This window comes from Geospiza fortis, unplaced genomic scaffold (genome assembly GCF_000277835.1).
Source record: "Geospiza fortis unplaced genomic scaffold, GeoFor_1.0 scaffold772, whole genome shotgun sequence".
In the NCBI taxonomy this organism is placed as follows: Eukaryota; Metazoa; Chordata; class Aves; order Passeriformes; family Thraupidae; genus Geospiza; species Geospiza fortis.
This window is the reverse complement of record NW_005054670.1, coordinates 151,750-165,495: the sequence shown is the minus strand read 5'-3', so window position 1 is coordinate 165,495 and position 13,746 is coordinate 151,750. Positions and strand designations below refer to the sequence as shown.

The 13,746-nt window shown below is 39.3% G+C and overlaps 1 protein-coding gene across 4 annotated transcripts; it reads right to left on the bottom strand.

Annotated features, from left to right (window-relative positions):
* Positions 1-2,662: 2,662 nt before the first annotated feature.
* Positions 2,663-13,473, bottom strand: CUNH5orf63 (chromosome unknown C5orf63 homolog). 4 transcript variants are annotated; one of them, XM_031065045.1, is made up of 7 exons: positions 13,430-13,473; positions 11,015-11,138; positions 10,297-10,388; positions 8,219-8,339; positions 5,431-5,487; positions 4,479-4,692; positions 2,663-3,194 (listed from the first exon to the last, which is right to left on the bottom strand). In XM_031065045.1, exons 4-6 carry the CDS (start codon positions 8,336-8,338, stop codon positions 4,513-4,515), a joined length of 357 nt encoding a protein of 118 aa, XP_030920905.1. In that variant the 5' UTR covers position 8,339; positions 10,297-10,388; positions 11,015-11,138; positions 13,430-13,473; the 3' UTR covers positions 2,663-3,194; positions 4,479-4,512. The 4 variants fall into 4 exon arrangements, with proteins under 4 accessions (XP_030920905.1, XP_005430763.1, XP_030920906.1 ...); XM_005430706.2 differs by lacking the exon at positions 2,663-3,194 and adding an exon at positions 3,669-4,143; XM_031065046.1 differs by lacking the exon at positions 2,663-3,194 and having other exon boundaries at positions 4,252-4,692; positions 10,297-10,387; positions 11,010-11,138.
* Between the last annotated feature and the right edge of the window lie 273 nt (positions 13,474-13,746).

Here is a 13,746-nt window from a genome sequence, read left to right as displayed (position 1 = left end):
GTAAATTAAGTAGAAATTTAGGTGTTCAATGCAGTGGGGACATCAGTGAGGTTGCCTGGATCCCAGCCTTGCAAACAGATTTGCAGCTTCAGCTCCTGGCAACGTGGAGATCCTGGAGAAATGGATGTCTCACCTGCTGGAGAAGAAGCTTGAATTGGTGCCTGATGTACAAATCAGACCTGTGTGTGGTTTGGTGGTTTGATTCACTGTGCTTTTCTCCACTGGATGGAGAGGTAGGTGCCACCTTTCTGGGGGCAGATCTCCAGGGAATGTACAGGGAATGTCATACTGAAGAAGGAAGCCCAACCTAATTCAAAACAAAACAAAAACCAAACCCAAAACCAAACATAAAAAAAAACACAAATAAAAAACCAAAACCACCAAAACAAAAAAACCCAAACAAACAAAAAACCCCCAAAACTAACAAACAAACAAAAAAACCACAAAAAACCAAAACCCACCAAACAAAAAAAAATGCAGCACCAAAACCCTCAAGGAAAGAACCCATCTGTATCACCTTGTATCAGTTCCTGGGGTAAATATTCCTGGGAAGGACTCAGGAAGGGGAGAAAAGAAAGGAAAGGTTTGGACTGACTGACAATTACCTGGTCCAAGTCTCATTTCTTCATGTGGCAGGCTGAAACTACCTGGGCTGCAGCAAGACCCTGAATTTTGCACACCCTGACCTCGTGTCTAGGTGCGTTCCAGCAATCCACATCACACCGTCCACATCTTCTGCCTTCCCCCCAGGAGAAGGGAGTGGATGCAGGGAGTGTCTCATTTCAGTGAGATTTGTGTATGACTGGCAGGGATTCAGTTTTTATCCTTGTAATCAACCATATGTGCCCCAGAAAGCAGCACTGGGGGAAAATGAGGAAGGTCTGGAGTGCCCTCAGTCCCTGCAGCCCATTCCATGGACAAGCAAAGAGTATTTTTCTCCTGCAGGAACTCATTTTACTCTTTGGATGGCCTGGTCATATGTCATTTATCTCTGGAAGATCCAGACCAAGAACCAGCTTTTGATCTCAAATGCTACAAGAGGTGAGGAGAGAGGAAAGAGAACAAATTTTGTTGTTCTTACCATGATTTTTTTGCCAAAGCAGCTGAAGCTATTACTCAGAGGGAGTTCCCTAACTGGAAACTGTTCTGTTCTCACAGCTCCAGCCATGACTTTCAAGAAACTCAGGTTTGGGTCTACAAGGCAAAGCAGTTCCACAGGAATGGGATGCAGCCTTCTTGCCAGCAGGGCATGATGGAAAAGGAGACAGAAGAGAGATGTTATTGGTAGACTATAAAGAAAAACTGCCTGGAAAGTGACATTGCCACTGAAATTTAAAAAAAAAAAAAAAGAAGAAGAAGAAGAAAAAAAGAAAGAAAACAGATCTTGTAAACACTTGCACACTGGGCTGTGTTTACTTCCACGTGCAGTTAATCCAGATGGCCATGTGATTACAGCTAAATATGAGATTATGTACCACGGGGCACTTTGGACAGGAAGACACTGTGCCTGGAGTGCTGTGCCTAAAAGAAAACGAGACATTTTCTTCCATGTCTTGTATACAATTTAAAGACACAAAGAAAGAGTCAGAGAAGCAGAACACAGAAGAAAGTAAGCCCAGTGGGTGTTTGGCTTTTTATAGTTACTGGAAGAAGATGGGACATTGTCTGTGTGCTTTTTAATTGGCCGGGAATAGAAAATAAATCCATCTTGTATTCATTTTCCTTTTACTACAGAGATAGCGCATTACAAGGTTTTGCACTCCTGCCAATACTCACTGCCAAAAGAGTAAACTGCCAGTTTTCACAAAGTTGCACATTGCTCCATAAATACATATTCAGCAGGGGAAAATACCTTCTCCTTTTAATACCTGCGTTATACTTAAACACATTTGATTAGAGAGACGCATGTGCTGAGAGACAGCTCCATTTCTTACATTCAAGAAGAAGGGGAAAAAAACCCCTCAAATTTATGTAGGACGCATCATTTCTTGCTTTTGGAAAATGAAGGTGAGGCTGTGCCACCAACACTCCCTGTTGACACATTCCCACCTCCTATCCCCGTGTCCAAACTGATGAGAAGAGGGTTCCCACTCTCTTAAAAGTGCACAACAGTAAAGCCACTGGAAGGTTTTTGGCAGCACAGCCCTAATGGAAAAGCTCAATCTCGCTCATAAAAGCTATGCAATGGACAGAAGCTATTATGGAAACACTGTTATCATTAACTTTACAAAATAAATGGGGGAAAAAGCATCTGGCAGTGGCTACAGAGGAAACTCTCCACAGTCTGACACAAAAAGGAACAAGGGATTCATCAACTCTAAAATTATTAAGTTTGGTTTTGGCTTCCTCTTTTCTTTTTTCCTTCCCAAAACAGACCTTACTAAAATAAAACAAAGGCAAAAACCTCTCTGAGAGCTCTGCCAGTCTCTGTCAGTTATGTATTTTGGGAAGTGGGGTGAGTCCACATGAATTCTGCTGTCCCTATCTTTGAGATAATGCTGTTGGATTTTAGAAGAGCACTTGAGCTATGGTTGACAAGTGCTCTGAGTTTTCTTATCACAAAACCTCAGTAAGGAAAAAACCTGGGCCCTCTGAAACCATCTCAAATCATAAAAGAAAGGCAAGTGGCACTTGCTGATACGGAAATAATTAAAACCTTTTATTTAACAAATAAAAATATCTTTTATTTTCCATGGAACAGTCATAATTTTGACTGTAGCATCATGAAACTGCAGAAAGTATAGGAGATTTTGTCTCTAGAGCCCTGTTCTTCTGCTAATGGCGATGAAAACCTCTGTGGATCCATGATCTGGCTGAACTTACCTCGAGTTCTCTGCTATCAAAATGTCACAGCTCTCCCTCCTGGGAAACCTTGGATAGTTTCAGACCCCAGCCTGAGTGGACTGAAGCTGCTAAGCTGGAGGAAAGTTTTAATTTCTTACTCCCTCCTCCCCAGAAATTTTTAATCTTGGGGAATACATCAAAACTAGACTGCAAATTATTTGTCAAATGCTAAAGACACTGCAGGATGAGGCCATGAAGCCCATTTTCACATCAGCTGACTTCTTATTAAACCACACTCTAAAACTTAAGAGTCTTTCTTGAATCCTGCTGTATTTCAGCTTGCTGTTCCAGCCAGGCCTGGATTCTTCCCTCTGTGAAGACACATCTGTCAAGTGAACCTGCTTGAATTCCTAGTGAGAAGAAAAGAGTGAGTATCACCATAAGAAGAACAAAAATGCAGCAGGTAGGGATTAGTCTCTGTGTTAAAGAATCTATTAAATACATCAAAAATACCAGCAACTTTCTGCAGTCTGTTACAGATTATTTAACTTAAAATGGTTGTCTTTTCCCGAATCTGTCATTCTCTACTTCCTGAATATATGTTTAAGTTGGGCATTCTGTCTACTTCACAGGCCTGCATTGCCTATGTAACCAATGTAGCTGCAGCAATCCTTGAAAAAATGGCCACATTCTTGCCACATGATAAATGGATTTGCAGCTGTGCGGCAGAACTGAAACGTTAAAAAAAACAATTCAGTGTGAGGTGTTGGCAATAACTGTATCAAATTGTGATGATCATTTTACAGACACAATTCCACGAGAGTGCGTGGTCTTTAATCAAGTGCCCTTTTAACTTAACATAAATGCCCTATTTTCTATTTTGAATTACCATTTAGGATGGGCTCCTGGACTTCCTCAAGGAATTCTCCTACACATCTACAGTCTAATCTACATCTACACGGGCTAATCATCTTTTAAACACTGATCCTGGCTGGGCGCCACACACCCACAGAAGTCACCCCATAGTCCCTTCACCAGCTGGAAAATACAATAAAAGGCTCATGGGTTGAGATGAGAACACAGAGAGAGGAGACTTAGGGAAATTAGTTTATTACCAATCAAATCACAGCAGGATAAAGACAAAGGAAAATAAATCTTTAAAACTCCTTTATCCCACCCTTCCCTTCTTCCAAGGCTTAACTTCACTCCCAATTTTCTCTTCCTCCTTCCCCTCAGTGGTTCAGGGAGATGGAGAACAGGGTTTGTGGTCATTTTATTAAACATTCTCCCCTTCCTCCTCCTCACCGCTGATGGTCTCAGACGTGGCCAGAGGATCCATCCTGGAGCTGGTTGGCTCATCTGGACACAGGGGAAGCTTCCAGCAGCTTCTCAGAGAAAACACCCCTGTACCACCCCCCACTACCCAAACCTGGCCATGCCCACCCCACACAAACAGAGTTTACTTTATCTGCTGTTGTGGAGCAGCTTTTATTCTGTCAGTGAAAAAAAAAACGCCCATGAAAGCAGCAAATGAACAGCACAGAAAAGGTGGCTCCTGGTGCAGCTGGGCTGGGTGATTAATACAAAACAGAACACAAGCCACTCAAGTTTTTCACACTTGTATGTCCTAAGAAATTTAAGGCCAGTTAATGAATATGAGGTTGTTTTTTTTTTCCCCACAAAGTTCTTTTCACCTTTGAGACATGCCTCAGAGCAGCTGCATTCTCTTCATTGGTTTCCCTCACTTTGCAGCTCCAGCTTCCTAAGCCGGTCCTCAAACTTCGGAATGTCGACTCGGTGCTTCATTAGGAACTTCCCATTTAAGTGAAAAACAGGTATGTCATATTTGTATTTATCATACCAGGCCGAGTTCTCTGGAAGGGTAATATCCACCTCCTGCAGAATGAACTGTGGCAGAGAAGAGACATGTCAGTTCCTACTGGACACTGTAAAACAAAACCTGCTTGTCTTCTGATCAGTGCTTTCCTCAGAAATGCAAAGCTGTTTTCCTGAAGCTTGTGGGTTTATTCTTTGCATTGTAGCCTGTTTTTTTTGAGTACAAAATTTATGTAGCCACAACTCTTGGCTGCCTCTCCACAAGGGATTCCCTCCTTAGAACAGAATATTCTTGTTCCACTCTCCTATGGGCAGCAACCTCAACAAACACACAGCTGGGACCAAAACAGGCAGCAGAGTGCAACAGCTCTCAATCCTTCCATTAAAAGTTTCATCCTTCAACAGAGACATCAAAACCTGGTTGAAAAACTGCAAAAATTGCAGCCACATAGTTCAAACATTCAAAACCCCACTTAGTTACATCCTTCCCAAATTACATCCTGGCTCATAAAAGTTGCAAACCCCTCCTTCAGACAAGGCAACAGTATTTGCAAAAGGAGTATTTTCAAGAACTCGTCTAACAAGGTTTATATTGGTTTAGTTTGCTAATACTTATTTGAGTAGCATTATCACAAAATGCTTTTGGATAATGAGTTTTATGTAAATCGGTGCTGAAATTGTCTTGAAGAGGTCATCCATGAAAGAATAACAGATGCAAATAAATCCAAGCAATTTTCTTTTTACAAAGAAAGAATCCTGATTAACTGTTCCTTCCACATAGAAAACATATACAGAATTTCCATACATTACCCTTCTCTTGTATGGCTCAAGAACTTCTTTTGCTTCATCACACAGAGGGCATGGTTTCTAAATGAAAACATTCAGAGTAGCTTAAAGCATGCAGTATAACACAAAAGTTGTTTGTACTGTGAAATAACACACACAGACATTACATTCATTACTGTAAATTCAGGTTCCCTTCCCTGCACCAAGCACCCTGTCTTAGGGCTTTCTAAAAATTTACTTATCAGTGCAGTATGGATGAAAAAAAAACAACCAACAGACTATCCAGCCACTGAATTTAATTATTTTACATTTGCTATTGCATTTCTCATGGGGCAAATTTTACAGTTTTCTACAAGTTGATCCAAGGGAATGATCAGAAAGCACTGTCATCACCCAATGAAGACAGCTGCAGGTACCACTCCTGCTAAAAGAGGAATGAGAAAGCCACACAAGTAACTTCCAGCCTGTCTCAGATCAAGACACATGCCTCAGCTCAAATGGGAAAAGAAGGCAATTTAAGATTGGGTGGCTTCCCTGGAAGAAATTAAGCAGGATCCTCCAAACTGCAGAGCTGGAAGGAGAGTAACCTCCAGCAGGGAGAACTGGCAAACAGCTTCAATGCCTTAACCTGTGATGAGGTCAAAAAACCCTCACATTTCTGAAAACTCCCCCATCTGAGTGCTGCTGACCACCCAGGCTGTAACTGGAGAAGTAATTCATATGAAAGCAAGCTGCTCCAATGTTTGCAACAGCAGAATTTGGCCCATAATTCATGTGGCAAAGTATATGGAGAGAACACGACTGCATGTGGCAAAGTATATGGAGAGAACATGACTGCTCTGTCCCTCTGCCCCAAAACACCTTGCACAGCTGGAAAAGACCTTCTTCTCTTTCTCCCACTGAAAAGTCTTCCTTGAGCCTGCTTAAATGTGAAGTTAACCTGCAACAACTACTTTTTATTTCCTGCAATGTAAAATTTCCAGTAATGTGAATTACTTCGAGTGAAACACCCAGTTTTTATTTAGATCTAACCTAAACTGCCTTTCCCACATGGACAAGTCCTTGTGCTCTGAAAACCTATGCAGGACACTGAAGTGCTGTGTTCTTCACAGTCCTGGTGGCTTTTGGTTTAGCAGATACTGGTGACTGAAAGGAACTGACCCAGAACCCTGCACATCAGTTTTGTAACACACACAAAAAAAAACCCAAAAACAACTCCACCCCTTTAAACCAGGACACACTTGGCTCCTCTAGGCCTGTGGAGAGCTTCCCAACATACCAGGCACATAAATGCTTTTGGTAAAGATGGCTAAACTAATTTTTTTTAGGAAAAAATATAGTTTTATTCTCGTGGCAACTTAAGCACTAGGTGGTACTGGCTTAAAATCAGAAGTGAATTATTTTAACAAACAGTGAAATCTTTTCTAAAAGTAGATTTATATAAGCAAATGTTGCTGGGGTGGTCAGAAAAGGGGACTGCAAGGGGAAACCCATTGGGTAGTTTCTACCAGTTTGATCCAGAAGTCATAACTCCCTTCTGCTTTCTCCTCCTCTTTTCTCCTTATTAAAAATAAGAAGGAGGCAAACAAGGGATCATTTAGCATAAGATAACAGTGTAGATTAGATTTTTTTCAATAGACTGCACCTTTCTTTGCAATTGCCAGTGAACATTTAAAGTTAACAGTAAACATTTAGAGTCAAAAAACACCTTCAACAAATGGCCATTTTAGAGAAGTGCTGGAAATCTGCTACTAAAAACTTTGATTTCACACAGTGCCTTACTAGTAAGGAATTTTAAGACACACTTTAATTTTAAAAAGTTAAATTTTTTCCAATTTTTAACCCAAAGGTAAGAGCATTATTCCCTACTTTATCCCATTTGAATTATGAATTAGTTGAGGCTGAACTGGGCATGGGGAGAGAAAGCTGCAACTTTAAAGTATAGTTCTGATTATTAAATGGATGCTGACCTATTATTTTTAACCTATTCATTTGTCACACAGTTTCAACACTCCTGTATTGTTACAGATGGAATGAAAAAACACTGTGCAGGAGGAGGAAATTATTTTAATCAAATCTAAAACCACCACACTGATGTCAGCACTCTCAGTGCTTTGCATTTGTAGTTATTCCCCTCTTAAAAGCTGCAACAACCACATAGATTCAGCATAACCCACCCTGTGCCATCCTTTATAAAACTGCAAAACTGTGCAGGTAATAATTGAGAACAATTCATGGAAAGTGACACTCCACAAATTACCCTTCGTGCTCATCTCATCTGTTTTTTAAATAAGCCTAGGAATTCTACACCCATTTTTCTGCTGCCAATAAAGCAAAAAAGAGGGTAAAAGAAAATCTACTTTTCCCTCACGTGCTCCCAACACTAATTGGATACATTTTACAGTCTCACAGGTGGTGCTGAAATTAAACATGAGCACTTTGAAGAGCTTGCTTTGACTGCTGATGCTTGTGGTTGGCAGACTGTGTATAACATTTCATCTCTGCTCTCCATTTCAGGGTGAAACTCTGGCAGCTGGGCCAAATCTTCAACTAGTAAATGAACCATAGAGTCACAGAGGCAAAACTGTGCTGAAATATTTGCTGATTGCTAATCGTTGATTGCTAATTCTTACAACGAGAGCAGGACTGTGCAGGAAAGCCTTGTGTGCAGAAACCCACTAAGTAAAAGGCCCAACACTACTTTGGAGGGTGGAAAATAAAGGGCAAGGACAAGCCATTTAATCTGTAATTCTGTGTTTCAGAGTGGCAAACATACAGTCTTGCCCAGCTTTATTGTGTGAACAGTTCTTACCTTGGTGAATAAAGTCAAGATTGGTTTATTCGTGCTGGCTGAACAGAGTTGTCTCCCCAGTGGGCTGGGTGAATGCCTGGCTCGTGGAAGGGCTCTGCTCAGGAAACAGAGCACCATCATCCTGTTTCAAGCAGAAAAAAAATTAAAAACCTCTGAGTTGTTCCAAGTTATAGCTCATGAAATTTAATGTCAGGATAAACGCGACGCTTCTGTGGCGGCTCTAAATCACACACAGCCAAAACATTCATCCCAGGGTTTTTATGCTCACACTATCAACACATTCATCAGGGATGTGGGTTTACTGTGTGACAGGCCAGAAACATTGTGCAGCTCAAAAACCAGCAGTTCCATTAAAAAAAAAGAAGAAAAGAACAACAAAACACCTACGTTTTCTTGTTGAAATGCCTCTTTTAAATTCCCTAACACAAATGCTGACATAAATGCACTGTGCTGTTCCAGCTCCACAGATGCCAGCTGGAATTACATATTTAAAAATGCAAAGTGCTGTGCTTTGAACCTCTGTAATCTTGCTGCAGCGTTTGACATAGTCTACTTACCCAAATTATTCCATCAAAAAAACTAATCTGTGCCTAATCAGAATATTAATACAATGCGTTCTGCAGTGAGTAAAAAGCTGTAGCCAAGATGATTTAACTTGGTAATATTAAAAACATTCACAGCGTCCAAAGTCCTCCCTGCAACAGCAGATTAATTGATGGGTTTGTGATTCCTTTGAGAGAGTTTGAATAAGTTAAGTGTTATTGAAAGGTGCCACGTTGGCGTCTTGAAGTCACCTGTTCATAATGTCATTAACAGCAACACTGCTTTCTCCAAAATTTTTGTCTTAATGTGACCTCTACAAGACTGAGGGACAAAGAAGGAAGCCAAAGGGAGTCTGCATGGTCATTATCAGCAGACATGACACCTGATACCAGAATTTACACTGGGAAAACCAAACTGAATCCCTTTTACCCAAAGCCAAACTGCTTCTGCTCAGTTTCAGGCCTGACTTACCTGTAGCTCTATTATCTAAAGCTAAACACACAACGTGATGTCACAATTTCAAGCAGCTAAAGAGTGAGGAGGATCTCATTGCAGCTTCTAGGCACAGTTTGGGATATTTAGTCAAAAAGAACCCAGCGCTCTTCTGCTTCACTGGATCCCTCAGTACTGATATCACAAAGCTTTTTTCTAAGAGGAAAGTTTATCCAGAATAACCACTAAGGAAGAAGAGTCCACTGAGGTGGACTCTAAACTTCAAATGCTGTATTTCTAAGCCACAACCACAAGAAAAAAAATCAAATGGGTGACAGGGCACTGCTCCACCAATCTTCCTGCACAGCCAAAAGACAGCAGCTATTAGTAAGAGTCAGCTGCAAGGGGCAGAACAGTAAAATCCCTGTCACTGAGCAGCGACTGGCACAGCACACACTGCCAAAGGTCACAGTCCTTGGCAGCTACTGCATTTGTTTCACTAAGCAAGGTGGAAATGGAACTGCCTGGGATTTTTCATGTTAAATGCATGGGCAAGCTGGAACCTTTTGGAAATATGCAGATCTGGATGGCAGGAAGAGCCTCAGTCAGTTGTGGAAAATTTTTAAAGCCACAACAAACGGAAGACCAGAACAGATGCAGTTTTGGCATGAGGTGTTTACAGCATGTTGGCCTGCTCACATGCAAGATAAAAAATGGGGGCAAAGAAAAGGGTCTGCTTGCTGACAAGTTTTTTAAGAATACTTTTGTTGCCAGCCTAGCAAGCCTTCCAAATGAGGAAGATGCTCTCAAACTGTTTTGTGGATAGTAGAATGAAAAAAGCACAGATTTCCATAGATCACATTCTCCTTTCCACACATATATGTGCACAAAACAGCTCCAGTTCAGTCCTACATAGCCCCTTTTTGATCCCTTCATGCTCTGCTGTCCTGAGGACAACAACTACCAAAACATCAGCTGAAGAGGAACGAATAAAACAGTTTCAGTACCCAAGCTTTGATACCCCACAAAAACAAACAAAACAAAAATCAGCCAGCAGTGCCTTAATTTCTTTATCAATTTTATGTAATTACAAGAAATTCTACCTTCAGAATCCAGCAGCAAATCTTCACTGACCAGAAGAATCTGCTGTTTCCAGGGCTAACACGAGTCTGGCTGGCTGTTTTTACAAATAACCTGAAAAAAACAGAGTTCTGTCTGTCTATTTATTCACCTAAGCAAAATGATACCAAAGACACTAAAATGCACAAAACTTCCCATATCATTATTCTGGATCTCTCTCTAGACTACCCCCAATTACAAAGATTTGCTTGAGGGAAAAAAATGAATACATAAATGCAAAGAAGGATGCTTGCAAACTTGAGAATTTACCCTCCCCTAAACCACATTGCTACAGATTTAACAAATTATTCTTTTGAGTCTGGGCTTGGCCCAAGCTTTATTTTGCAAAGCCAAGTTGGACTCAATTCCCATTAACAGAATTTACATCACCCAATAAATCCTCATCTGCAGGAAAAGTAAGTTGTGACACTAAAACCATCCATTATTTAGATGAGGTAAGTATCTGTATAAACTTAATCTCAGCATCAATCAAGGAAAAACAAGCATGGATTTTTTTCTTTCCTTGAAGTATTTGTCTTTTGAGTAACAGCTGAAAGAGAATGGGGGGAGAAAGTAGGCGCAAATAACAGAATGCATGTTGATGGCATTTAAAACACCTATCTCCTCTTGTCCCTCATTCAAAACCGGCTATGGTCATCAAGGAAACTAAATTTTCTGGCAGTCTGCATTTGATTACCTATGAAGGAGACGCTGAACAGGAAAACAGGTGACACAGACCAGGGAGCCCACATGAGTGGGGACAGCAAACCCTGCAGCTGTGGAGATCCCCACACAGCTTTTACCCCATCAGACATTCAAAGGAGGCCTGCAAAACACAAGGAAATATTTTAAATATTTTTGCATGTGCTCATAACTCTAGAAGTCTTTTGGAGAGAATCAGGTTCTTGCAGCAGCTCGAAATTCAAAGGTATCATCAGCAATACCAGCTGTGTCTGTTGGGTCATGCTATGCATCAATCAGTGCATGTTTCCATGCATTTTCTCCTACAGTAACCTGGGGAAAATGCCACAAAGACACTGCATTCCATCCCAGAAAAGATGGAAGTGTCAGATTTGTCAACACATTTTGCTCAGTAAGCCCTCCAGCAGCGTGCATCCTAGAATCTGGTCCAGGGCCACACTCCAAATCCCAGACAACTTAAATTACACCCAACAGGTTGCTGTAATGGCCTGTTCTAAATACTGTGCAGAACTTGCACAAAACAACTCGCTGCTACGATAATGTAAAGTTTGTGAAGGAGCTTAAAAGATAATAGTAATAATCACAAAATAGAGGATAATATATACGCCATATATATTATAGAACACAGCATGGAATATTTTATATATAACCATGTATCTCATGAAATTATATTAATATCTTAGATGCTACACATCCTATAACGTCATCATATTAACAAATATAGCAATAATATTAAAATATTAGGATAATGCTGATATAATACATATTAATATTTATATAAGTCATATTAAGGTCATATTAATATGTCATTAATACACAATTAATATTGGTTTGGTGTATTGTATGAATAATTATATTAATGCCACTGTATAATAGATATAATATTTATGTAATGATACTGTATATTATGTATATAATGATATTGTATAATATATTGATATATATCAACATATTGATATGTATATATTTTATTTATATGTAAAGCTTGTATGTTTTAAGTATACACATATATACCCATATAAGTACATACCTATACATACATATTCATAGAAATATACAAATATTTTCATGAGTATATATATGTATACAAATTTATATATATGTATACAAATTTATGTGTACATAAAATATACACATATATTAACATAAATTGTATATATATAATTCTGACACTATACATATATGCATATATGTATACATTATGCATTATATATACACATATATGCACACATCCATATACACATACACATATAGATATACACCTACAGATATGCATATAAATATGTAAAATAGACAATAATATGAAATATAGTATAAATAATGTTTACATATAAGATAGACATTTGTGTGCCTATACATATAACAATACATACATATAAGATATGTATTTTTGTGTGTGTATATGTGAAAAATAAATCTGAAAATATATTATAGACATAAATGAGTATAAAAATTATAAAATAAATGATAATTTATACATATGTATATATATGTGTGTGTGTATATATAGATGTATATGTATATGTACAATCTGGTGGGGCTTGGATGGTTTCGCTCAAAAGTTTCCAAATAGAAATGTTTAAAAGTGTTATTATGTTATATATCTATAATGTATATAATGCCTACATATATGTATATGTGCCTATAATGTATATGCATATAATGTATATATGTATATAATGTATATATGCCTATATATACACACATATATATGTATGTGTATATATGTGTATATATATACATATACATATATATACATAGATTCATGTATGCATATACACGCATATACATACATATACACATATTAATAGATACATATATGTATATATACACACATATATATACACATTTACATACATATATATATGCATATATACACACATATATATTCATATATACATATACATACATACACATATATGTGCATGTATATACATATATATGCACATATATACGTATATATACAGATATATACACATATGCGTATATATACACATATATACATTTACACACATACATATATGTATATACACTCACATATATATATACACATATACATACATACATATATGTATATAGACACATATATATACATATACATACGCCCATATATATGTGTGTGTGTGTATATATATATATGTAGCTGCATGTATATGTAGGCATTTCATACATTATAGACATGTAACATAATAAGACTTTTAAACATTTCCTTTTGGAAACTTCTGAGCGAAACACCCCGCCCGCCCAGCAGGGTACAGTGTATCCAGAGTCCTCCTCCCTCTCTCCCGCAAGAAGCCGGCCCGGCAGGGGATGCCGACACTCGCCCCGGGGGAGCCGCATCCCGAAAAGCCGCACCCCGAGGAAGCAAACCCCGAGGCAGGAAGCCCCGAGAAGCCAAGCCGGTCCTGCACGCACCTGCGGGCGCTCGGCCGGGCCGCGGGCGGGGCGGCAGCGCCGGCTGTGACGTGCCCGCGCCACGGGAAGGAAGCGGCGCCGGCTCGGGAAGCGCTCCCGGGGCACACAGGGAGCGGCCGAGGTCCGCAAGAGAAAGCAAAATGCGAATAAGTAGTAAGAATGGGGATAGTAGTGTGAAAAAGGGCAAATCGCTTGGTTTTAGAATTTTAGAAGTTTAATAGCGATTAAATGGTCATTAAAATAGTAATATATTTGGAGTAATTAAAATTTGGATAATTAGGATTTAGGACGATAGGAGACAATAAAAACAAAGAGTT